This window comes from Pipistrellus hanaki (assembly GCF_964339955.1).
Source record: "Pipistrellus hanaki genome assembly, chromosome: 8".
Taxonomy (NCBI): Eukaryota; Metazoa; Chordata; class Mammalia; order Chiroptera; family Vespertilionidae; genus Pipistrellus; species Pipistrellus hanaki.
The window spans coordinates 81,416,538-81,444,122 of record NC_140510.1 but is presented as its reverse complement, the minus strand read 5'-3'; the positions used below and the strand labels follow the sequence as shown (position 1 = coordinate 81,444,122).

Genomic DNA, 27,585 nt, shown 5'->3' with positions numbered 1-27,585 from the left:
ATGAAGGCCTGTGAATTCCCTGATCTTGAGTACAACCCGATGCGATCCCAAGTACACCCTATGTATTAGAAAGCAACAACAAGAGTTTTAATATCTGAAGAAAGAAGCTACCTTTTCTGTCTGTAAAATCTGCTCATCAGGACCCCGTGTCTTAATTGGCTTTGGCTTTGTACGGTTGAAGATATGCAATTCAAACTGTACTCGATCTATACACATTTCTTTTTTTTGCTGTAAATTGGGTGTAGTTAAAGTTTAAGTCATATGCTGTCTATATTATCTGGAAAACTCTATTAAGATTTTATTGTGCTCTTACAAGCCTGCAAATCTGTGATTCTGGGGTCAGCTAGGAGTCTGTAGCTTTATGAGTTTAAGGTAGCTTCCATTTTGGAAATGTATTTTATTTTCCCCTCAGAATATAACAGTTGAACCAGACATTTGAAAGTAAATTTATCCCGAAATGTGTGAAAACAATAGAATGTTCTGGGCATATCATTTAAAAAATCTTGTTGCACAGTTAAAGGAAGGCTCCCTGGCCATTAGGTAAAGTAGTCATGCGACATGTTTAAACTACTCACAAAGAGCACCACAAGGAAAAAAATAAAATTAATTTAAATGATCGTTTCAGATAAAAAATATATGTATCTACGGCTAACGCTTCCCAGGCAGATGCTGTTCACTGTTTTCAGGTGGGACCTTTTGTGGTTTGTTTTAACTTCCGCTTGTCCCAGAAGGCACTGCTGTCCTGCGAAGGTGTTAGGCCGCGTAGTGATGGGACAGGAGCTAAAACGGAAGGCTCATCAGATGTCTTCTTATTTGGGCCTTCCTGCCGAAACCTCGTTTGAATTTCTGAGTGGTCAGCTTGACATTTTAAAGCAGGGAGCAGTTGTGTCATTATCTCCAGAATACCACGGCAGTTAGAGCAAAGAGATTTGAGCTCATTGCGGTAATTGCTGACAGCTCCCGCAGGATGAGGGCCTTTAGTAGCCAGGCGCTGCCTTGAAGAGAGGCAGCCTTCCTTCCAGGCACCAGGACAAGGACTGAGCTTCCTGAGACGAATCTGACACAAAATGTAGAGCTAAACACTTTGGGCATTCTTATGCCCCTGAGATAATTAAATTAATTTTGAACATGGAAAGAAGCAAAACGACTTTTTATTGATTCATGTGCTTATTGTCTTCAAACAATGAAATCCTAGGCTTCTGAGATGTACAGCTTATATGTTTTCGGTCACTTATGGTACAAACCCTGGCGGCTGGTTGTCACAGCAGCGAGGCAGCTGGCATCCCTGGGTTTGGAATAATCCACGTGAGGAGCTGAGCCGGTCTCTCCTGTCACAGCACCCCTCCCCGGAAACCTGCAGTCTGCCTCAGGCCCAGGTGTGGAGGAGACTTGCAAACACCTCAATCCACCCGTAATGCCAGGGTGCACACCTCACAGGGCAGCACAGGGAAAAGGGGAAATTCAGGCGTCTTCATAATATCAATTGTGTTAAAGGCTTTGTGGTTTTTGTGAAGATGGCTCTAGCATGCATTTTATTTGTTTGTTTGAAGAAATCACACGGGGATGTCACATTAATCACATGGAACCACCTTCTGGTTAGTAAAGAATATCCTGCACACATACCAACCGCGTCGCCAGTGTAAGTGATGTGCTTTGTATAAATCTGCATTCACATTTGAGCATGTCTTTAATTATTTTACCTTCATGAACAAGTAGAATTATCTCATTTCACAGGTAAAGAAACTGAGTCTCTTAGAAGGCAACTTGGCCCTTGGTAGGTGACCAAGATGCAATAGCAGCCCTCCACCTTACGTTAATAGAAGGAGAACTAAAACACAGCTTGTATACACTTAGTCTTCTTATGATCTGACCAGAAAACATCAAGTTTAAAAGAAATATTTTTTAAATGAATAAGAAATTCTCTGACATCTGATAAATGTAATAAGTTACCTTTACAAGTTTGTGGGTTTTTTTTAAAAGTTATTTGTGTGCCCTTTAACTATATTGGACATGTTTGTTCAATTTTCTTTCTCTGACACATGAAAGTATGTCATCAGAATATCTCATATACTTTAGTTATGAGCTTAAGAAAGCTGGCTTAAAAATGTTCTAGAAATGGAGACAGACTCCTCATTGAATAATCAAAACTTCAGTTCACAGGTAGATGACATGCTTAAAGGAACTACCTACAATTCAGAAGATGCTAACTTTTTTGAAATAGTGATCTTATGAGAGCATTCCTTGATTATTTATGCTCTACATTTTGCAGAGATTTTATAGTAGCAACGTTCTAGGATTAGGGCTCCCACATCGTTGTATTTCTCACCACAGTATTTTACTGTGCTTAGTTGCTCATTTATAAAAGAAACTACAGGTGTACATATATATATATACACACACATATGTACATATATGCAAACATTTCACGGGTTCCATGGGAGCAGGCACTGTATTTGTCTTACTAATGCACTACGGTTCCTGGTACAGAGCAGCTACTCAGTGTGTAAATTGGAATGGATGAATGAAAAATTCTAAGGAGTTCCCTTCTTCATACTGTTTCTTAAAACACAAGTTTGTTAATAAGCTGACAGCACTCATCTTTGAAACCACTGCCCTACAGGCATTAATTCTCTTATTGTGTTATTCTATTTTAAACTCTCTTTGATTTTAGGATCTTTTTTATTTATGTTACCTGTTGAATGTATGCCTCCAGAAGGAATGGTGGCACTCAGAAACAACATAGACTCATCATGCCTCTCCTCTCTTTGGTTGTCCCCAGTCTTCAGTGCTATCTGTCTTCTTTAGGGAGCTTTCTGTAGTGTCCAAGTACTTCCCTGCAGTAAACGAACTCCTACAGTTATTATATATTGTTTGATATCCTTCATTTTATGATAAGCTTTCATATGGTAGATCTAGTAATAAGACATAAAATAGCTCTAAGAGGGTTTTATATACAATTGTATTAAGTACTCAGAACAGTCCCAAGGAGGGAGGTGTTATCATTATCCTGATTTTATAGATGAGAAAAATGAGACTAGAGAGATTTTGTAAGGTCAGGTAGCTAATGAATGAAAGCACCTGGCCTTAAACATTATTCTTAACCACGAGCTACGCTGCCAGCGCTAAGTGACTGCATGCTTTCCCAACCCTAAGATTGTTACGTAAAAAACAGTATCCTCACGTTACCTAGTAGGAATCAGGTAGATATGAAGTGACTTCTTAATACTTGCACATGGAAGGAAATTAAACACAGGTAGACTAACCCACTGTTTCTATTATTCACCTAGGTGCTTTGTACTTATTTTCTACCATTTAATATACATTCTATATGATTCTCTGAAATGTCTCTTCAGTAGGGGTAGGAAATTAGATATGAGCATTGACATTAAAAATGGAGCTCCTACATTGTGGAAAAGAAATAGCTAGCACTGATCTCTTAAAATTTACCGGGTGATTGTCCAGATTTATTTTCCTTAATTATCACCAAACATTTTTTTCTTCTTTTTTACTACTTCATACATTTTACTGGTTATTCATTTTTTAAAATATATATTGTATTGATATCTGAGGAAAAGAGAGGGAGAGAGAGAGAGAGATGAACATTAATGATGAGAGAGAACCATTGACTGGCTGCCTCCTATAAACTCAGCACTGGGGATCAAACCCACCACCCAGACATATGCCCCAACCAGAAATGGAGCTATGTTTGTTTCATAGTCCATTCTCAGCCACTGAGCCACCCCAGCTGGGCTATCGATGATACATTTTTAACTTCCCAACCTTACATCCTGGGCCAGACGTTGACCACAATCAGTGAAGTATGGGAGGACACCAGGGAAGGGAAGTCTGTAGCCTTGGTTGTCAGGAAGCCTGGTCCAGAGTTGAAACCAGCATTACCGTATTTGAACCCAGGGTATGGGAGGCTGTTGAGTTCCTTGTCACTTTAGCTCAGAGACTCAGTGAAGCTGCTGAGATGCTACTCACGGCGTCGGTTCTCCCCTCCGTTGCTGTTGCCCGGTAATAGAAACCCTGCTCTATTTCTTATCTCCTTCTCTTCAGCGTGCCGGCAGCACTGCCTTCTGACCTGGTTTGGGCGTCCTCAGTGACCTCTGGCAATGCGGCATGTGGGTCCCTCCGGGAATATGCCCACTCAGCTGGATCGGATAGCAATGATTTTACTTTTTAGAGAAGTTTGGTTCACATTTTTACACTTCCCATATTAAGGAGATAATTTCACAACGTAATTTGCTTCATAAACTTCCCACAGTAATATTAAGGAGATGGTTTCCAAACACCAGTTCAGAGTAGATTGCTCTTCTATGAAATAAAATCCATGCTCAGAAAAGCTGGCAGTGTAAGCTGGTCTTCTTCCAAGACAGGCTCTCAGACAAATTTCTCTTTACTCAAAGCTGGCAAACCATTCCACCTGTATTAGCTATGCAATAAAACACATGTCAGAGGACACACATGGATTCCAAGTTATTTTTCTTTAGCACATTGACTTTTTTTTCCTCCTTCTTTATTAGTACTTCAAGAAGTACTTTTGGTGACAGAGAGCAGGCAGCAAGAATTTGGTCATAGGTTAGGCTCAGATCGGGCTCTGAAGAGATGTGTGACTTGGACGTGTAACTGGTGTCACCCATTCTGAGATTTGGTTTTCTCATCTGTAAACCGAGGATAGTATTTTCCTCACAGAGTGGCTGTCATTATGTCAGAAAATGTGCATAATAATGTGTCATCTAGTAGTCCTTTAGCTGGCATGTGTTGACGATGTTTTGTGATTAAAACCTAACTCTGTGTTGTTACATTTATCTGTCACCTGTTGTTATTTTATGCACAGTCTCTGTAACCTAAAAAGAGAAATGTAATAGAAAGTTAGCGACAGCAGTTCAACACCCAGGTGAGATGTAAAGGTGAGATGCTTTTAAAACCATGAATAAATATATTTCCTTTCCAGGATCTTACTTACACTGTAGGGAATAAGAGCCTTATACTATAGGGTGTCTAGAGTTAAAGCAAATACTAGTATACTAATAAAATCACTGTCATGTGTCTGTGCTCAGGAAACACTTCCGGGGAAAAAAAAGGGGGGAGCAGATAAGTGAGCCTTGAATAATATGCTAATGGTGCTAGAAAGAGGAAGGATTCCAGTAAATAATAATAAGAGCCAAGGAAAAAGAGTAAGTAGAGATATACAGGATGAGTTCCAGGAAGGATGAGTAGAAAGTGACTGGAAAAGGTATGAATAAGGAAGGGGCTGGTAGACCATATGGCCAGGGGATTTGATGGAGTTGCACTGTGGATGACCCTAAATTCCACACCGAGACCTTCGGATTTAATTTGTTAATAGCAGGCAGTCATTCAGGATTTTTTTTTTAAAGTAATAATATCAATAGCTTTGCTTTTGGAATAGTAACCTAACAGCTGAACATAGGATGCGTTGAGGGAGTGGAATGTGGCCAAAGACCAAAGAAAGGAGCTAGTTAGAAAGCCATTGAGATTGTTCCAGGTAAGAGGTCATGAGGAATCTTAGAGAAGGTCTGGGTTGCCCATAAAGGTGCAAAAATGAGTTGGAAATGCAAGAGTTGTTGAATCTTTAGTACTTGGCAAATAAAATCATTCACTTAAAGGGTGAAAAAAGGGATAGCCTATTTTTTGCCTGTGGCATTTCTAATTAAAATAGGCTTATTTTCTACAAATTTTGCATTTGTCATGAAGTAGTTGTCTGCCAAAATAATAGAAACATCATTCTTGGGCTGCAACGTGTTTGTGTCTGCTGATAAGCATGCATGATACGGTTTCATATATTGTGGGAGAATCGGATGTTATGCCCTTCTTTGTTCTACTTTTATTTATGAGGTAGAAAGGACAATTTTTTGGATTTATTTTGTTGTGAAGATCTCTTTAAATGCAAATGAAATGCTACATGAGCTGCTCATAGGTATGATTTATCTTTACAACAATAATTGACAGAAGACTGTCAACCTTGACCACAAAGGAAGTCCTAAAATGTCATACTTCATATACTGTTGGTTTAGAGATTAAAATGGATACTATTAACTTAGTCTTCATATAGCTGTCTTAACCTACCACAGATAAGTCATAGTATGACAATAGAATATTAAAAAGTGTGTGTGGGGATATCAGGGAGAAGATTGACTATTGAATAATTCTTCAGAAACTAGTTGTGCTACATAGACCTATCACTTCCTTAAGATCAAAGCAGATTTTCAAATTAAGAGGTGGTTGCTTTGAGTTGATGTATGTAACTCAGACTTAATATAAAGTATTAATTCAGTAGGCAAGTTTTTGGAAACTTTAAGTATCTCTATTCTTTGTGGCCAATGTGGACAGGAATCCCTGGTATCCTCTTCAACTGATGGGTGTAGTTTTATGGCACCTGAGAGATCTCTTCGCCCATGACTGATGTTTGTCCTAACTATAGTACTGATATTAGTTACCTGTTTAATTGGAGAGCCATTATCATTTCATAGAAAGATGGCTAGGTTAAGAGGGAGATTTGAGTTGATATCAGGCACATTTACTAACTTTGTACACTTGGGAAAGTCACTCAACAACTATGACTCTATTTATCTGTTCCAGCCCTACCTACAAGTTACTGTTGTTTGATTGTCAAATGAGACAGACTATGCATTTTTTAAATTATAAAATCTATATATATGAAATCCTAAGCGACTATTAAAACCTGTAGACCAAACAACCCATTGACCGGTCTCTATGACATGCACTGACCACCAGGGGCAGACGCTCAATGCAGGAGCTGTCCCCTGGTGATCAGTGTGCTCCCACAGCCAACCTCCCACAGCCTGCCAGGCCCGATTGGCCCTGATCAGCCCTGATTGGGACTGGGTCCCGTTTGCCACCCAGACTGAGGGACCCCACCTCTGCACAAATTCATGCACCAGGCCTCTAGTAAATAATAATATAAGTTGCTATTTTCTATTATTACTATTATTATTATTAGCATTCTAAATCCTTAGTGTAAAAAGACTACTTTATCTATCCTAAAAAGGAACATCAACTGTTATTTTCCATGTTTCAGGTGATGCAGCTAAGTCGAAATAAATTTCCCAAGTGCCTTACTGAGTTAAGTGGTAGAATAAGAGGTCAAGACCCTGGTATCCTGCCTTCAGGTGCAGGGTACTTTCTACACTGTTCTCGGAGTAATGATAGTACTTCAGAAATCAGCACTCTTTTAATCTAGCTTTTCTAATGGGTTTTAAAAATACATGATCTAACTATACTGGAGAGAGAAGAGAGTGGAGAGGAAATAGATGAGGTGAGGCGAGGTGATGTGCAGACATAGAATGCTACCCACAAGTGGCTCAGCTACAGATCAGTAACAGCCAGTGCCTGGACTTGTGCAACCATTTATACAATGAAAATGTCAAGGATGTTGTGATAGAGCCATTTTGCGAGACTTACCCATTTATTTCTTCATTCATAGTTAAATAAAGGTTTTATATTGTGTCAACCTTGTTTGAGGACATTAACAAGGAAAATTGCACATACTTTAACATAGTTCTGATTGTGGCGATTTTGCTTTAATTGTTTAGACTGTTCCTAAGTTCTTAGTAAATAATTGTGTTTTCCATAAGAGTTCTGAAGGCAGTTTGTTTTTCTAACACATTATTTAAACAGCTGCTGGCTGTTAACATGGTTTCCTCATGTTTAGTGTTTCTGTTTTGAAAGCTTAAATGAGAGAAAGATATATTAGTTCAGAAGCAACTTCAACAGATTATTAGACAGACATATTGATTCAATTAGTGTGTATAAAACCATTCCAAGTATCTGACATAGACAGGGGGAAATGGATGCTGGTAAATAATAACTACCCGTAAGTGTTCCCTTGAATTCTCACACAACAGAAACCAAGCGTATAAAAATCCACTTACTAGTAAAAATCACACCTAAAAGAGCCCCTCCCCTCCCCTCACACAGTTTGGTAGTAAAGAATGGCATTTTAGTTATCTTCTATTCAGTGCTGTGGAACGAATATTGTAAAAATTCCCTTTAAAAATGAAAAAAAAAATTAAAAACCATTTTGGAAACTACACAGAAATAAATCCCTAAATTGATCATACTAACCTAGAAAGCCTTTTTTATATTTATAAGATTTATCAATATTGTATCCTTTCCAATAGAGCAAACAAATCATAGTACTTTTGTATCATTCTCTTGGCTAGGAAATGTGAATAGTCTGTTTATGGGTTAATAGGATCAAATGATACTAAAAATAAAAATTCAAATTGTAGAAAGTTTAATTTAGGTATTAAAAATATTTTAATGATACTTTAGGATCTGGTTACTATGATATTTCTAAGACTTGACATTTAGAAATGATAAGGTTATCTATGAAAACCAAATCCTAAGGATGAGGTTAGAATTTATTCCTTCAATTTGATCACTTAGAATTAATTGATTATATTTTATCATGCATATAAAATTATATTTTCCTCCAAAACCTTAGAAGTTAAGACTTTCATTATTTGATGACATTATTTGACAGACATTGCAAAATCTTTGCAATATCACATGGATGGATAACTCGGTGAAGGTATAGAGTAAAAGGAGTAACTGCGCAATTTCTAAGGAAAAACCTTTTTACTTTTAAGTACTGTTCAGGTCAATAAATGTATTATGAAACCAAATTATACATGTTATTGAAATATTTCCTGTACTCTTCTTATTCATGAACTGTGTTGTGACTTTTAGCTGAGTATGAAGTATTCTGTTAATATGGGTTCCTTATTTAACTTAATCTTCAGCTTTTTGTCTTAAACCTTCATACTCATAGCAAAGTATTACATGAGTAGCAGGGGCTTTAAAAAGCACCAAGCCAGCTGGTATTTATTAAGCGAATTCAGTTTGGGCCTTTGTTTCTTATTGGTTGAGTGTGAGATCTATGACTGTATGCAACAACATTATATATTTTATTTTTCATTTTATTTTTAAAAGGTATACATTTGGATTTTAAATTATTTTTTAAAATTTTTCAAGTATAATAATGGTAAGACAATTTTCATTAAAATGTAGACTGAATTAGCCCTGGCTGGTTTGGCTCAGTGGATAAAGCGTCGGCCTGCGGACCAAAGGGTCCAGGGTTCGATTCTGGTCAAGGGCACATACCTCAGTTACAGGCTCCTCCCCACTCTGGGCCCTGGTTGGGGTTCCTGCAGGAGGCCACCAATCAATGTGTCTCTTTCACATATATGTTTCTCTCTGTCTTTCCCTCTCTCTTCCACTCTTTGTAAAAATCAATGGAGCCGAAACCGGTTTGGCTCAGTGGTAGAGCGTCGGTCTGCAGACTGAAAGGTCCCAGGTTTGATTCCGGTTAAGGGCATGTACGTTGGTTGCGGGTACATCCCCAGTGAGGGGTGTGCAAGAGGCAACTGGTCAATGTTTCTCTCTCATCGACGTTTCTAGCTCCCTATCCCTCTCTCCTCCTCTCTGTAAAAAAATCAATAAAATATATTAAAAATCAATGGAAAAATATCCTAGGCTGAGGATTAGCAACCACAACAAAAGTAGACTGAATTAAAATAATTTGTTTTTAAGAGCTTCATAAAATAACATTTTTTCACCATTTGGTTTCTATACCCTTACCTCATTTTTTACAGTGATCTGTATCTGTTTGCCTGTTTAAATGCTCTTGTTTTGTTGTCTCTATTTAATACCGTAATAGTGAATTAAAGGCAAGTCAAGTGTAACTTTACCCATTCAGTATTATGTATCTCAAGGCTATGATTATTGTGAAGCCTTTGCTTGTGAAAGCCCACTATGGCTACTGAGAAAACTTTGAAATTGAAAACAGTTTGATGTGAGAGTCATTCAAAACAAGAGCTCCTAAGTCTTTTTACTTCTCAGCATTGGTAATGTTGTTTGGAATTTTAAGAGGCCCATAGTTTTAGACTCAAAAGCTATTCTTTAAGATATACATTTCTTCAGTTCCTGAACTGGAATGCTAATAGACGTTTTACTCATTAAATACATCTTATCAGATATTGACTAGTTCAGAAATATAAATGATGGCAATTCTATGACATTTGTAATCTTTAGTATATCACTTAAAATGAGTGTATGGGAAGTTTGCTCATATAGGTTGGTGTATAGAGTAAGGCTACATAAACTCATACTTTTCATTTGTTTTCTTTCTTCTGTTTTTTTTTTAAATGGCAATTAAGAGTGAAATATGGGATTACAAATGGTAACCAAATAATGTTTTACACTAATCATAAAAAGGTATCATAGAAGAATTTATTGGAGTATGTAAAAAACTATTAAAGCAAGATACAGAGACCAGAAGCCATAATTGAAACCCTAAAAATTCAAAATTTGCAATTAACATACATGCTAAAATATATCCTTGAATAAAAAGATGAACCAAAATATTTTCAAGATGTATCAAACAGAACTAAGTTCCTTAATATATACTCTATTGCATTTAAATACAGTAAGATAAGGCTGACAACCTAAAAAAATGGGCAAAGAACTTTAATAGTTCTAAAAATAATGACACCAAAATTTAAACAAAGGAAAAGATGCACAACTCATAATAAAAAGTGCAGATTAACTACTAGAGTAAAAATGCCAATGGTTATCAGTTGCTAGTTCTTTGAGGTATTATACAATAATATCTAAAATAGTAATTAATAAGCAATAATCTTACATTTCTATTGATAGAATGTAGATGAATAAATTGCATTTGTAACTGGGATATATACAGGTATTAAAAAAGAATAACGTAGGTTTCTTAGTACTAATATGGGAAATATTAGATATTGTTAAATGAAAAAAGCAAACTTAAAATGACATGAATTATACAGTCTAATTTTTACAAGAGAGACTACACATTCACATATGTACACATAATACTGAATTAGAAAATGAGAATAATGGTTGCATTTGAGACTAAGGAACTAAGGGATGGCTAAAAAAGGACTTCATTTTTTATTTTTACATTTTTTTATGTTCATGATTTCTATAAACATATAAAACAAGTTTAAAGAAAGAACATTTTAATTCAATTAAGTAAAACATCTAACTGAATACTGCCTGAAATACCTCCCATATGCCACAACTTTCTTGATTTTGTTGGGGATATTATGATGGATAAAATATTCTCCCTACTCTTCTGAAAAATCAGTAAAGCAGTACTAATTTGTAAATAGGGTAAGAGTCAACATAGTAGGTATTCTATTAGAGATGGGGCCAGAAAGGCCATATATATCCCTTGTAGACCTCAGTGTAGTTTTACATCCTATAAGTTAATTAATCTGCACAAAATCTCATGGAATAAGTTAATTAATCTGCACAAAATCTCACTGTCCAGAGAAAAACAACAGCCACGTCAATTTTTATATTTACTCATTGAATGCTCACATCAGTACTAGAAAGTGAGTGCCACTATCATGGCAGTTTAAAAGTGGAGGAAGAGAACTAAGTGACTTGCAGAAGTTGTCACTCCTTGTACTAAGTGGCATTGCTAATGCTCGAATCCAGGTTACAGGACCCAGAGTCTGATTAGCTCAACCAGTCTGTTCAAATTTTATTCTATAGTCTGAATTTATCTCCTCTTTGCAAATGAAAAACATAAGATTCAAAGGTTGTATAATTAATTCAAGATTACACTGCAGTAAATGTCAAAGCCAGTGCTAGGGCCACATTCTCCTGAATAAATCCAGTGATCCCCTCTAGTTGGTAGGGGAGTCCTGAGTAAAAAACAGGAGGCGAGCCATTTGATAGCACTACTCACCATCAGGACTAATGACAAATCACAGAATGTGTGGTTTCTCTAAGAAAACAATTGCAGTGCAGAGAATTTCCTTTTTGTGAAAAGATTTCCCCTATTCAAGTAATACCAAAAAATTTGTTTTGCTCAGTAACTTGGATATGATTTCTTAAGAAATTTTCAAGATTACTAGATAAATAACTGGTATTTATTTAAAACTTGCTTCTGCTCTATGAAGTGACTCTGTTAGCATTCCAGAATGAGGGCCATGCTAACAAAATTCCAAATTTTCTGTGGGATGATCCAAAACCAGCAAACAGAAGGCATTGCATTTCTTAACAGTCACAAGAGTGTACATGCAGGCGATGCCATTTCTGTCATTCATTGCTTTTCAGTGTGCACATTTTCAAGTTGAAATACTTTGATTTGCAGGTTAATGTGTTCCATGGAGAATTTTTTTTCATATAGGAAATAAAAGAAGAGTAGCTTAAGAGCATGTGAGGTCTCTTTACTCTACACCACATTTATACAGGTCTTACTGAATGTATGTGTTTAGTCTGATTTTAGGGTATTTGCCTTGACAGTGTGCCTTCATATGTCTAAGACATTTGCTGGATTAATATCCTGAGTTGTTTCTCTTGCTCAGTTAACAAGTAGATTTACATAAGTACTCTGATGTGACATACAGATCATGATGTGTGTGTAATGATTGTTAAATTAAGAAGAGGTATGGCTCAGTGGATTAAACAGTATCTCTAATTTTTTCCATTATCCTACCTCAGTCTTAGGAGCCTTATGACCTACTCAACAGCCAATATCAGAACTATTTAGAAACTTATTTTAAAAGTATAAAACTGCCCTGACCGGTTTGGCTCAGTGGATAGAGCGTCGGCCTATGGACTGAAGGGTCCCAGGTTTGACTCCTGTCAAGAGCATGTGTCTTGGTTGCAGGCACATCCCCAGTAGGGGGTGTTCTGGAGGCAGCTGATCGATGTTTCTAGCTCTCTATCCCTCTCCCTTCCTCTCTGTAAAAAATCAATAAAATATATTTTTAAAAAGTATAAAACATTTCATTCATATGTGGAATATAAAACTGAAAGCAACAAATGAACAAACAAGAAAAACAAACAAATGAAAACTTATAGACACAGACAATAGTATGGTGGTTCTTAGAGGGAAGAGGAATGGGGGTAGTAAAGAGTAACGGGGTCAAATATATGGTGACTGAAGAAGGTTTGACTTCTGGTGGTGGCCCCAAAATGCAATGTACAGATGCTGTATTAGAGAATTATATGCTTGACCCCCATGTAATCTTATTAACCAATGTCATCCCAATACATTTAACTTAAAAAGAGAGAGAGAGAAGAGAGAGAAAGAAATGTGTGCAGAAATAAAGTGTCATTCTGGACTCTGAGCCATCTTCACTTTCATGCCAGAGCTTTATGAAAATATCACAGAGTACAGTGTGTGCTAACATTGCATTGGTGCTGGATTGTATTCTACTCAATTCGTCATCTCCAGCCATGGTAACAGAATGGCAGCGGGTCGGGGAGGGATGGAGGTGACCGCACATCGCATGCATCTAACCTGTCTTCTCCCTTCTTCTTAAATCACAGCAAACTCAGTAAAGCTAGAGATGCAGAGTGATGAAGAGTGTGACCGGAAACCCCTGAGCCGCGAAGACGAGATCAGGGGCCACGATGAGGGGAGCAGCCTCGAAGAGCCCCTGATCGAGAGCAGTGAGGTGGCCGACAACAGGAAAGGCCCGGAGCTCCAAGGCGAGGGAGGAATCCGGCTTCCGAATGGTAAACTGAAATGTGACGTCTGTGGCATGGTTTGCATTGGGCCCAATGTGCTTATGGTACATAAAAGGAGTCACACTGGTAAGCAGCTGAAAGAATAACTGATGACTGCCTGTGACATCTGATGTTGATATTACCTGACATCTATTCTCTCTCCTTTCCATTCAGGGGTGGCAATGGTGAAACTCACTTTTCAGAGTTCTGCTAGTATTGGATTGCTGAAAAGCAGCAGAGAGTAGCCTGGGTCTTGACTTCCAGCCTTCAGATCTGAATAGCATATCAGAAAAAGAAGTTTGGGATTCAGTTTCCACAGTTCTTAATATAGCAATAATATGATAAGGGTTCAAAAGGTAGAGGAGAATCTCATTGTGTAACTTAATCTTTTTTGTATTTCTATACATTTTTGCCATACCCATGGACAGGTAATACAGTTTGCTAGCAAAGAGTTGATACTCTAAAGTGTTACTCATGCATTTATATTAGGGTAGATCATTTTCACCTGATCTAGTTAATTTCTTAGAATACAATTTCCAATCAATCTCTGCATACCATGGGTCTCTAGCAGGCAGATATTTATTTTTCCCAGTTTAAGGATTTTACCAATTTCATGTTATTTTTTTTTTAACCATAAATCCTACAAGGAAATATGTAGGGTGGGGTACAGTAAAGGGTGGTGGGTGGGGAGGTAGGATTCTGTAGTTGTGAAATAGGATGAGGAAAAAGACCTCAGTTTAATTTAATATATACTTTTAGAGATTTGAGTATTGTGAAACACCCGCCAAATGAAAAGGCCTTATTGAAAGCTCTTCAAATCCTTTGGCAAATAAATAAATAAATAAATAAATAAATTTAAAAAATGTGATTGTGGCAGATAATTGACTCTTAAGGAAAGTTGCCAATTCACGTAAAAATATATTTCAAGGTAATGCAAACTAGTGATATTTAGCAAAATACCAATAATTAATACAATCAGAACTTTAAATATGACAGTCTTCTAGAAGAGAGATAAATTATAATAAAGAAGTTGATTTAAAATGTTGATTTGTAAATGACTTGTAGGTGCTTAAAACATGGCAGATTCAAGGAACGTTGAAGTTTTTAGTCTAAACCTCTCATTTACACAGGACAAAACTGAAGCCCAAAACAGTCATGACTTATCCATTATCCCTCATGTAGTTAAGGATATCATGAGGTCAGAGTCAAGGCTCCATGATGCTCAGGGTTTTTTCCAAATATACAATGCTTGGTATATCAATATACCTGCATTTTATGATGAAGTACTACTATAATATGTCTGATATTTTTTAATTATAGTGAGAAGTTAATATGTTAAAATCAGTGTTAGGAATATCATCAACTTTATAAGGATTTAAGATTATTCCAAACATACAGGCAGTGACATTTTTACTTTATGTTTTGTTTTGAATTTCCCTTCAAATAGCATTATATTTTAAAATATTTATATTTAAAATTTAATAGTAACATTTATATTAATAGTGCACATGTGTGTTTTTTTCCCTTTAATTAAAAAAATCTCATGGAAAAGTTAAAAGGTCAAGCTTGGATACCATATTTGATAAGATAAAAAAGGGAAAGACTATAAAATAATGGGTCTGCTTACCTTTGATGCTCATGAAATAATTCTAACTGCAGTTCTAAAAGACGAGCTCACAAAGTTATAATATATTCATTATCTCAGATTGATCACATTAATAAACATGACATTCATTCATATTTCTAGCAAACAAAACAAAACCCCATCTAAGGACTTTTCAGTTAAATTGGCTATAGTGTTCATTTTAAGGCTGAAAAAGATACTAAAATCAATTTTTATAAAATTGAGCTAAGAAAATTCACAGAGTATGCTCTCTTGAAAATGTAGGTTAATCAATGTTTCACTTCTGCAGTGATTTTCATGAGGATTGTTGGGTTTAATAGTAGTAATTACATACCTATTCTGTCCATTGGCTATTTACTACTATAGTAGAGTTGAGTTATTTTGATTCTGAAATCTTCTAATTGACATGGAAAATGTTTCTAAATAGTTTTATATATTTCCACCAGTTCTAGAAATAGGAGATTCACTCAGCTAGTAAAGGCAAGGCGAATGGACTAAATAAACCATTTAAAGTACTCTGCAATTGTATGAACGTTTACTGTTAATGAATGTTTATCAGAGTACTGTAAACCTTCTTACAACTTTCCTGAGATATGGAAGGTTTTGTTAAAGTAACAGTCATTCGTGGAGGAGCCTGGGATACTTGCCACATTGTTGACCTTGAAATTATGATATATATTTTTAAATGGCAATTCTTGCTTGTATTTCTGCTGACCCGGTTTATGCATCTGAGCGGGTCATGACATTTTCTATTCCATTTTAGTACTGGAATAGAATGTCTACTTGAATATCTTTTATTTAAATTGGATTGAAAAAATGCAGTCAAAGGTTAGCTATTCACCACAAGTTTTCTCCTTGATATGGTGAACTACTGTATTCATTTTAGAACGTCCACCTCTCACCAGTAATTTAGAGCTAGTGTATCATGTGCTGCCTTAAATCTTTATACAGCTTTTGGGAAACATATGTTTCTGCCTTTTACCTTATAAAATATCTAATATAAAATTGATAGTGAAAAAAGATATACAACCACCCAACTCAGTAAATGACATGGAGCATCCGATCAAATTCACTTATTTTTCTCTCATGCTCTAATAAAGTGCCAATCCAAGTATCTTATTAATGGGTTGGCGTTATTTCTTTGGCATTGCTGCTTTAGTAGGCAGTCAGGTAATATTGTCATCGGATACACCAGGCACTCTTCATTGGGGATACAGGGAGAAGAAAAGAAGTAGGGGCAGTAAATAAATTCACGCATAAACCTGTACTCCTGTAAACATTATAATTAGAGAATATCCTTAATCCTGCCCTGCTTTGGGTAAAGTACTCTCATCTTTGTAGCTTCAAGTTTTCCGCACAATATTCTGTGCATTGCAGCTTCGCGGAGCCCTTCTCCGGCTCTGAGGCCCAGGCTCCAGATGCTGATTTTCCATATTCATGGGTTACTGTGCCATCCAACCCAGGAGCACCCTCTGTCTTTGATGCACCAAAGCAAATCGATGCATGTGCACTTGCAGTTTAATTGCATATTTAAACAGAGAACTAGAGTTGTATTTATGAAAGTACATCAGATATTGAAATATAATCTATTTTTTCCATAAGAATAATAGATAACTTCATCCAGTGAATAACTAAATAGGGTCCTTGAATAGATTAGTAGATAAAAAACAAAAAACAAAACATAATGAGAATGGACCCAGAATGCATCCAGAGTTGTTCATCCAGACTTTTGTACCCACACGCAGGATAATTAGTATCTGATAATTTTAAAAAATCAAGGTAATTCATGCAAAGCAGATCTGTATTCCTCAAAGGTTCATGTGCATTATTGACATTGCCTCTTCCCTCTTATCCCAAATGGCAGCATGACTACTCGCTTTCATGGTGCCTCTTTCTTCACTTCTCCTGGCTATCGGAGCATAGCAGATGCCTGCACACTAAAACTTGCACACTCAGCAATACGACAATGTTTCCCAGTATGCCGAGGTCACTTTTTGTTTCTCCAACTCCTTTAAGACTGGTGTGGCTCAGCTGGCTGGGTACTGTCCCTGAACCAAAAAGTTTCTGGTTCAATTCCCACTCAGGGTACATGCCTAGGTTGCAGACTGGATCCCTGGTAGGGGTTGTGCAGGAGGCAGCCAATGGATGTTTTGCTCTCATATAAGTATTTCTCTCTCTCCCTCTCTCTCTCTCTCTCTCTCTCTCTCTCTCTCTCTCTCTCTTTTCCTTTCACTCTAAAAATAAACTTTAAAATCTTTTTAAAATTACAAAACTAAATAACTCTGCTATAAGACCCATGGACTTTTAATTAGATGAATTTAAAAAATTGTTTTGAAAAGTTACCATATTATTTTTCTTTTTTAGATAAGAATATTAAATGATAAATTTAGTTCTCTAAAATCAGGATGTTAAAATACTTTCATTGTAGGAGGCTTCAAGAAAAATTTAATTAACATACTAGTGGAGTGTTTTCCAAAGGCAAACATGATTTCTGATGTTTTTGTTCACCACCCTAATTTAATTCATTTTAAAGTTATTGCATACTGATTTGTTACTTGTTTGGGAAATTCTACAAAGACAGATTTTAAGTGTAAAAATGAAATATTTGGAGTAAAAAATTATGAGTTAAAATAATTTGCTATTTTCCTACTGTCTGAAAAGTTAATTTCATAAAATAAAAAAAGTGCCTCCTTCTTTCTTTTTATTATGATCTCCATGGTAGGGGTGGGTAATAGAAAACCCTGATTTTAAAAAGTTGTAGAATGCCATTCCATTGGGGAAAAAATATCAAAGAATCAAGTTAAGTTTATATGTGTGTATGCAAGTGTGTGCATGTGTGTGTAAAATAATTATTACCAAATTAGATTTAAATTGTTGACTATTTTGTAAGACTGCATTTGAGAGATTTTAGGTCAAGTATTTCTCTTTTAAACTGTATTTAGTGTTGATTTAATTTGTTAGTTTTATCAAATGAATTAAAAAAGTAACTAAAATTAAATATAAGGCAACTTTAACTTTCAACCTAATACAGCAGTTTGGACATTTTGAAAACATAGCTCATAAGATCTCCAGAATTCTTAAGAAAAAAACCTTAACTCTTGCTATACACAGCCACAGATTATACATTTTTATATGAATTTTATTAAATTTCAAAATGAGCAAGTACTATAGAATTCAAAATACACTTGATCTATCAATTTTTAATTTTTTTTTAGCACTTATATCATTACGATATAATGTTCAGTGGCAGCTGCTAACAAGGACAAGTTTATTTTTTTATGCTTTCTAGATATTTTAAATTAAAAGGATGACTGTTTGGATTATATTAAAGGTACCCCCAAATATTGAAGTTTTATTATTCACTGTTATTATGACTGTTTCAGTTAAAGTTATGAAACATGATGATTCAGTTTGAATATTTTTTAAACTATTAAAATTGTAATCATTATCTAACTTCAAGCACAGAAATGGCCAAGTTTATCCAAACGGGAATTGTTTTTTTTTAATTTTATTCTAAACTTTGAGCTTTAATATGATGTATTTATATTTTATGTATTAATGTATATGTTTCATATATATCTAGAAAATAAACAAGCTTAAAATAATAGCATTAAAATAATATTTTCTTCATGGTTTCATTAATCATATTAGTTTGCTCCACTTGCCCATTTTACTTCATCAACTGTATGTCTTTATATTTGATGACATTGATGGCAGTTGACGGCAACAGACTGAACTGATAATTATGGCTTGAAAGGTCTTATAGCAATATCAGTAATAGAATAAAAGACTCCTGTCAAAAAAATGGTTTTCATAATAAAAAAGAGAATAAATAGGAAATGTCTGAATGAATAATTTTCTTGGATTTGCTCTCAGTCTGTAAGGAAGTTTTACCAAAGCTTTTACTGTTAGTGAGTAGGAGAACTGAGAGACCCGAGCTATATTTGGAGATTTTGTGGTAATGAGTTTCGGAACCTGGTTCATTCACTGCAACTCTCTTGTCCCCTGTTAAGAAAATTATCAGCTAAGTGAGAGAATTAGACTAAAGACGGCTTTCAACTCAAAACTGAGGTGATTTTTAAAGAAAGCATGGTACAGTGAAGAGAGCAAGATATAGTCATACTGACCGAGACTCGATTTTCAGCTGGAGTACTTATTAGCTCTGTGACTCCCATCAGATACTCTGATACTTGCACTTCAGTTTCCTCATTTGTAAATTTAAAATGCCTGATTATGTCATTATGAGGACCAAAATATTATATGCAAAACGACCGGTAACAGCAATAAAGTGATGACATCACATTGTTCAACCAGTTGCCAATCCCATGACTGTTACTCTTTTGAGTCCATGGCAGAAATCCTGTAAAGGTTATATGAAGGGGGACACTTGACCTAAAGTGTGAGACTTTAGGGAGGTGAGAGGTTAGAGGGCTCAGAAGGGAGGTGAATAGTCTCTGCATGAGGACTGGCTCTAGCTAGCAGTAGATGGCAAATTAGTCACTTGTACGTGACCTGCCTGACCTTTCTCCTCTCTGTTCCCTCCTGCAGGTGAGCGGCCCTTCCACTGTAACCAGTGTGGCGCCTCTTTCACTCAGAAGGGCAATCTTCTGAGACACATAAAGCTGCACTCGGGAGAGAAGCCGTTCAAATGTCCCTTCTGTAGCTATGCATGCAGGAGGAGGGACGCCCTCACAGGACACCTCAGGACCCACTCTGGTAAGTGCCAGCAGCTCTTTGAGGAGAAAGCTAAAACACAAGGCAGGAGAGAGCCATGAGTCAGACAGAGGACTTACAGTGCTGGCCCATCGCGAGGAGTGACCTAGACAGTATTTTTTATTAGTGTGCATTGAATAACCAGTAAATCTTGCCCTTCTTATAGACTGGGCTAAAGGGGCACTGTTAACTAAAGTCTCTTATTTTAAATCTCCGGAGTAAGAATACAGCTGTTACATATGTGTTCTATGATTTTTTTTAATTTTTAAATTATTAACACAATAATTATGGTTAATCCAGGATAATGTGAAATATTATAGTTACATGCTGATGCTATCATAAAAGAGATGAAAGCTATGATTTATTATTATTATTATTATTATTATTATTATTATTTTACTGATTATAACACCCAAGCTGGGGCCTTAGAGGGAAGTCAAATATTGCTATTTTTAAACTTGAAACTATGCTCATTAGAAATTTGGCTATTAGAGTATATTTTATTTCCTTTTAGCTCCTGTTTATCTCTCAAACTATAGTCATTGGATGCTCTCTGGAACTGTTCTCTACTTCATAAATCATCATTAAAAATCTTGAAGAAGTTTGATTTTTTTTTTTTTAATGCTAGAATGTAGTACTGGAAAGAAAATGGATGCTTAGAAATCTGAATGAGTCTCATTTGACTTTTAGCATGAATTGCCATAACCAAGAAGTTAAAGGTGAAAAATTAATATTCTCTTAAGTTAGTTTTAGATGCTCCTTCTATTCCTAGTGACATATTAAAGTTTAATTTTAATATAAAGATAAGATGGAAGTGATGTTTTCATCTACTTTGACAAATTGTATTAGAGAGTGTTATGGATTGTGAGGTAATGTTTGTATTATCTTTCTTTACATTTTTTTCTTTTAAGTCTTCAGGCTTTACCTAGTTTGTTTAACATGAGTCTGAAATGTGTAAAACTATTTAGATATTAACTCAAAGTTGGGGTGGTTATAGGAAAATTAAATTAATGCAAATATTAAAACAACATACTTTATACATTTTAGTTTCCTCCTGACTCAAAGTAATTCAATTATTTGCAACTATGACACTTAATATTTTATTTTGGAATCCTGCTATGAAAATTATATCTTAGAGTGGTATTTTTATTATCAAGTATTCTTTATGGAAATACTTTTAAGACATGAGTTATTTTCTTAAGCTAGCCATGTATTCTGGCTCATTAATGTGTGGTTAAGTTGACCAAGGGTTATATAAGACATAGCTATCTGTGCACATATCTATTGGATGAAATTGAAGCAAAAATAATTTTAAATACCTGTTTTATTCTTTATAAAAATTGTGTTGCTTTTAATACTGTGATTTAGTGTACACATTTTCTTTACCTGGCATGTGCTATATTCTCAGAAGGTTTGATGCCTGGGGACACCTCTGAAAGACATTCGATATTCATCTCAATTCCTGTTTCCTTGATTTCATGTTTGTTCTCTTAACAGCTCTATCCCTGTAGGTGGTGTCTTACAAGTCAAGACATCTTGGTTTTTGTTAGACTGAGCTGGGCACCTGCACTTAGCTTCTTTATGCAAATTAGGCATGGTCCATCTGATGCACCTGGTTGGTGGGTGATAAAGTGAGGAGAGTGAAAGGTGTCACTCCAGAAGTAGGCCACTCATTAGCTTTGGCCAGGCCAGACCCTTAACAGTATGTACACGGTTCTGTGTAACTGTCAAGTTTGTGTGTATGAATTGAAGCTGTTTCTGTGAAACTGTATATTTACAGATAAATATATTGCTACTTTGAGGTTCCAAAGAAACCAAAACTGTGGTTTCACTAACTACAACCATGTTGGTGTTGCTATATCAAGGCATGATTTTTGCAGCTATGTATATAGCATACTCCAACTGGCAAATAAAAGAGAGTTTACTGGAGTGATGTTACTGCATCATCAAGGGGTATTATCAGTTCAGTCATTTTCCAATTGGACTCTAAAATACTAGTCATCACCAGTGCTTTTCCTAATAGAGGAAACATGAAGCAAAACTGCTAACGTCCAAGCTTCTAAATGGTCAGAAAGCTCAAGCTGCTCATCATAATGTTCTTCCAGTTCCAATTCTATCTTCCCCTCACTGTCCTTGTAGCATGGGCTGGACAGGTTTCATTATCTGATGGGTGACCCAAACCTTATTTCTAGAAGTTCACAACGCTTGTAGTCCTGCCACTTTGTACAAGCACAAGAGTAGCTAGGTAAAGGATCTGACCAACATTCAAATAGATTATCTGATTGGTTTGGGTCACTCATCAGATACTCTTGTCCAAATTACTAAAAGCATCTTCATGGTGGATACCTTCTAGAGAGAATTCACATAGGACATGTCATCACCTTGGGTACCAATTCCGAGAGATTTATTCACACAACTCTCCCCCAGACCTATCACCAATTTCCAAGTTCTTGTTCTTGTTCTTCCAAGTCTGTGATCATAGCATGTAGCATTACCTCAGATGTATCTCCTTCCATGCAAAATGCACAGTCTGAGATTTTGCGAGGGGAATATCCTGTCACTATGGTATTTCAGGGCTAATCACCCCTTAGTGAGCCTGTAACACAGTGTTCACAACTCATACCAAATACCATGCAATCCATTCATGAACTGGATTCACAGTATCATCCTCCATTTTTACTTGACACTAAAGACGCCCCATGAAGTCATACATGTGGCTTGAGGAGAGATGGTGAAGCAGTAGTAGCAGGTATCAGGGACACTTGCGCTACTGCTCATGAAATCCACCTGGCTTCCCAAACCTGCATGGTCCCAGTTTCATTTAACAATGGAATGCTCGTAGGTACCTCTGATTCAGTGATATATTGAGCCAGCTAATAGCTAGTTCATTTTGTGTAGTTTGGGCCACATAGTCATTTAGAGTCTGGTGGCCCAGTACTCTCAGTCTTAAACAGAGTCCAGTACTAATATAGGCGGAGTTCTTAAAATGAGAATAGTTATTGGTACAAGACTGTATGTCTTTAAATAAAAAATAAATCTGTACCCTCATACTTCTAATGACAGAGATGTTTTAAAGCCACAGCCATTTCCAAAAAAATCATTGCATAGCTGGAGCTTGGAGCCAAAGGTATAGGGCAGCTTTCATCACAGCAGAGGCATGCTGCAGATCCTTTTCCTGCCCCAGTTCCTCTTTCAACACCCACGGCCCCGTGAATTCCTGGTACGTGCCTCAGAGCAGCGTATCCAATGTGGAATTCACTTTTCCAAAATCCAAGAGAGCACCATGTTTGTGCCTTCTTCATGGTGACACATACGAGATGCAGCCATTTGTCATTTGCTAAAGAGGATCCATTTCAACACGTCCAGGCCACTGGGCCCGTACCATTTCACCAAGGCCACACATCTCTGAGCTTTCCATGGAGATTATCTCCTACCCTCTAGCATATATCTTATTCAGGTATCTGAGGTATTTACTACTTCCTGCTCATCAAGTCCAATCAGTATAATACCACGAATGTAATGTTCCAGCTTGACGTTCTGTGGGATGTCAAGATGAACAAGATTTCTCTGGACTGTATTATGACAAAGAGAGGAGAGTTGACCTAACCTTCAGGTAAGATAGTGAAAGTATGCTGTTCCTGCAATGTGAAGGCAAAGTGCTTCTGATTATCTTTGTTGATAAGGAATTATTTTTTTTTTAAAAATGGTTCATACCTTCATACCTGGTGTCAGGGGCTATTTTAATGTGATCCAGTGAAGATACTGCACCTAGAAATGCACTTGCCGTTGGCATTCGTGAGGCGATTAAGTCTGCATTCACCCACAGAACCATCTGGGTCTCACATTAGCCTAAAAACACCGCTTCCATGGGGATGTGTTAGGGACCGCCACCCCAGTCTTTCAGCTTTAGGGACAGCTAGTGTCCTGGGAGATGCGGTAGTGCTCCGGCTGTGCTCTCCGATGGGGCAGCCACTAGCCACAGATGGCTGTTAAACACCTCTACGTGCTGGTGCCACATGCTGAAATGGTTTTGCTTCAATAAAATACAGGGATTGGCAAATGCAGGTTTACAGTTGTGAGTGTGGGAAACAGTTAATGAAGCTGTGGAAATAGTCAGAATCTGGGGGTCTCTTTCCAACTGAACAGCTGTGAGCCTACAGTTGCCCACCCCTGTACATTTCCATCAGGGTGCCCAGACCTATTTGGACATTTATTGCTGTTCTCTGCAGCCAGAGGAGACAGCTACCCTCCAGCTTCTCACACATGCAGGCTCTTTCCTCACCCAGGTCATTGTTTCGTGAAGGGAGTGTTCCAGGGCCATGGTAAAGGACAGGCTGAACAGGATGAATCATAATGGATCCTTTTCAATATTCTTACTTACTTGAGCTTTTGGACTTCCTCCACTCTGCTCTGCCAGGAAAACTTTGGCACTTCAACTTTTTTCTATGTAAGCCATCATGGAATCAAGGATCAATTAATTAGCCACTCCCATCTGCTCAAGGCAATATGCTGAACCCCAAATCCCAGATGAATGCTCGTCTATTGATCAGTTTGGCCAGATCTGGCATCTTAGTTCACCTTCTTGGTATACAGCCCTTAGAATCAATCCATTACATTCCCTTACATGCTAGCCAGACTCCTGCTAAAACAAATCAGAGAAGTTTCCTGAATCTGAATTCAGTGTATAGGCCATCACCTTATGGATCAGGCCTTGGTTTGGGGCTATCTTAGGGTCTAACTTGAGAGCCTGGGGTCAATGTGATGTAATAGGAGGAAGCCCCTCAGTCTTTTATCAGATAGTACCATCCCCTGGTCCACCCTTTTCTCGTCAGTATCCCATTACCAAGAGCAGTGACAATTCCATAAGCTTTCAAATCAGATTCTGGAGTTGATCTGCAGCTTTATTTGCCCTGAGGCTTAAGTAAGTAGGGGCTATCTTAGAGCTGACTGAGAAACTTTCTGATATTTTACCTCTGGTCTGACTTGAGCATTCAAGGCCTTCGTTTTGCTCTTTCCCCTCTACATTTTTCTTAGGGTCCTCGTAGTTATGCCAAACTACAGTCTTCACACTTCAACAGGTGAAGGCCACAGCACCTAATGCCTGGCCTTGCCTCTGCACTGCATTCCATGCCACCAGCAGCGGTAATCTGAGTAATCATGCTGCCCTTACATGCCTAGACTTACCAGGATGCTATTATTTCCCTGGTAAGGAGACCATCCTGTTCTCTCCAAACATGAACAGCCCTCTGGCAGAATGTCATTGTGATGGACTTTGGCCTCAGGCCACTCCTGCTCCCCAAAGTTATCAATCAGGGTTCTGACAGCAAAACAGAAAGACATTCAACTGGGAAAAATCTGGAGACATCCTAGAAAGGACTAATATTTACAAGAGAATGGTTAGGCATAAAGGACACCAGCAAGGGATGGCTGAAGCGCTCTGTGGCAAGCAATAGCAAGAAGTAAATAGCAGCCCCATGTCTGAAGAGGCAAGGGAATAGAGAGGTCACTGGAATGAAGCGAGGTAGGACAGACACATCATGAACACTGACCTTCAGTAGGGGAGTGCACATCTGTTAACCTGTGACAGGAATAAACACCTTGACCTCTGCTGGTGCCTCACATTAACTGACCCTAAACAAAAGCCAGAGCACAGAGGATCCCATTGAAGGATCAATAGAAATTAGTTTTCTGCAGGAGCAGAGCAGAGCTATGAAGGCAAAACAGAGAATATGCCACAGATTGACTAAACTTTAAGAACTGGCCCTTAAAATAGCTAGTATAGGGTACTAAGTATAATGTAATGATTTTAACTTTTTGTGAATATTATTAGTAGTAAGAAGGTATTTTGCTCCACCCCCTTCACTTCTGGCAATGACTGTTCGCTGGTTCATTGTTTTGTTTTATTTAGCTACTGTGTTCTATGTAACCTGTATTTTAGATTTGAAAATTTTCCATCCAGTGGGTTGGTATCAATGAGCCCAGAGTTGATGGGCACTTAAGTTTCTGTAAGATTTTAAACTTCTCAGGTTAACAATGAAAAAGACTTAGAAAAAAATACTAGTATATGACATACTGTATAATTTTTATTATCTTTGCCCACCTTTAAGTCTTTAGTATTTGTTTTTATCAACTCACCTTTATTGAATTTTTCTGAAGTGATAAAATTTGTTTTTATAGAAAGAACTTTCTTTTTATACTTATTTTATCAGAATATGGATATTTTAATAGTTAACATAATTATAATAACAGATTCAGCTCGCATGAATAGGTGTGAGTAGAATCATTACTGACCCTTAGTGTCCAATTCAGCTGCCATAAGTCTATATGTGGGCACACCAGAGAGGTGCCTCTGAGTGCTAGTGTCAGTGTCTCAGGCCCCCATCTGTGTGCTTCTCAGAGGGCATGGAGAGACATCAGGCAAGAGAGATTCTCACTATCACTACTCCTGTTGCACAGGTCATTCAGGCAGAGCCTGGATTCACACTCCAAATTCTAAACTTTATGCTACAGGATAAATGACAGCTCCACATTTATTCTATAAATTTCTAGCTCAATTAAATCAATTTAAATGGTAAAGAAAAAAGAATACTATCTGGAAGTCAAGATGTTGACTTCTAGGTTGTAGAATGGCCTTGCTGCAAATGAGCTCTGTGAGTTGGACAAATCACTTAATTGAATCTTCAGTCTCCCTGTGCTGCTAATATTATATGAAGTTAAATACAAAGTGTTATCTTTTCCTTTTCGCCCATGACTTTGCTGGTCAGTCTCTGTGAGCAAACCTTAAAGAGAGTAGTCCCGGTGTCCCAGTTGTTTTTTTGTTTGTTTTTTGCTGTAGTTTGTCTTAACTTTTAAAATAGATTTGCTTTACACGGAATAAGTCGATGTTTTCAGATGATCTTGCCAGGGCCAATATGATTTCTCTGCTACTATCTGCTAACCTAAATCTAAAAGATATCCTTGATACAGAGAGTTTCTGATTTTCCACTTGTGGTTCCAGACATAGTTTATTCAATCACAATATATTCCCTTTTAATGAGTGTTTAAAACTCCCTTTGTCTTGCTAAAAACCACCAGAACTATAAAAGTGTTAATTTTTTTTTCTCTCATAGAAAATGGGTTTAAGTGTACAAGTCCTGATTACTTATTTGTTTGCATGTTTTAGATTTTCAGTGATAATATTTTTAAATTTTGAAAGTATGCCCAGTTTTGAAAATAATAAAGCAGAGGCTCTTAAAGAGAAAAAAAAAAAATCATCTCTGATAAGAGTATAATTTTATTATTTCTAGAAATATATCAAACCAATAGCAGATGCCTTTTTCAGTAGCAGATAATTCCTGTCAACAACTCCTATATTTTTTCCCCATTTCTTTACTATGATGACGGAAGATATCATAGCCTTTCCAGCTTTGGTTATGGCACTGATGTATCTTAATTCATAACATTTTCCATTCAGGAAATAAAAAATATATATGATACAATCTAATTTTTATTTGCACAATGATCATCAGTATTTGATTATTTTTAAAGTATTTTTATTTATTATGAGGTATTTAGAGCTATTTATTTGTCTTGATGCTTGGCATTTCATTAGAATTCCTTTCATTTATTGCAGTTGTGTTGGCTAAATTTAAACATATCTAGAAATTGCAACCCTCTTTCTACTTTGCCCCTTTGCCACACTCAAAACAAAATAAATGGCT

The 27,585-nt window shown here is 36.8% G+C and overlaps 1 protein-coding gene across 8 annotated transcripts in view; it reads left to right on the top strand.

Annotated features, from left to right (window-relative positions):
• Window positions 1–27,585, top strand: part of IKZF2 (IKAROS family zinc finger 2) — a 137,418-nt gene that overhangs the window by 83,178 nt on the left and 26,655 nt on the right. For 6 of the 8 annotated variants that reach the window (XM_084891661.1, XM_084891657.1, XM_084891659.1 and 3 more), the window contains exons 4-5: window positions 13,369–13,635; window positions 19,721–19,888. In XM_084891661.1, coding sequence (XP_084747787.1) covers window positions 13,369–13,635; window positions 19,721–19,888 — 435 coding nt within the window. The remainder of the gene's footprint in view (window positions 1–13,368; window positions 13,636–19,720; window positions 19,889–27,585) is intronic. The other 2 variants (XM_084891660.1, XM_084891658.1) reach the window with 1 other exon arrangement.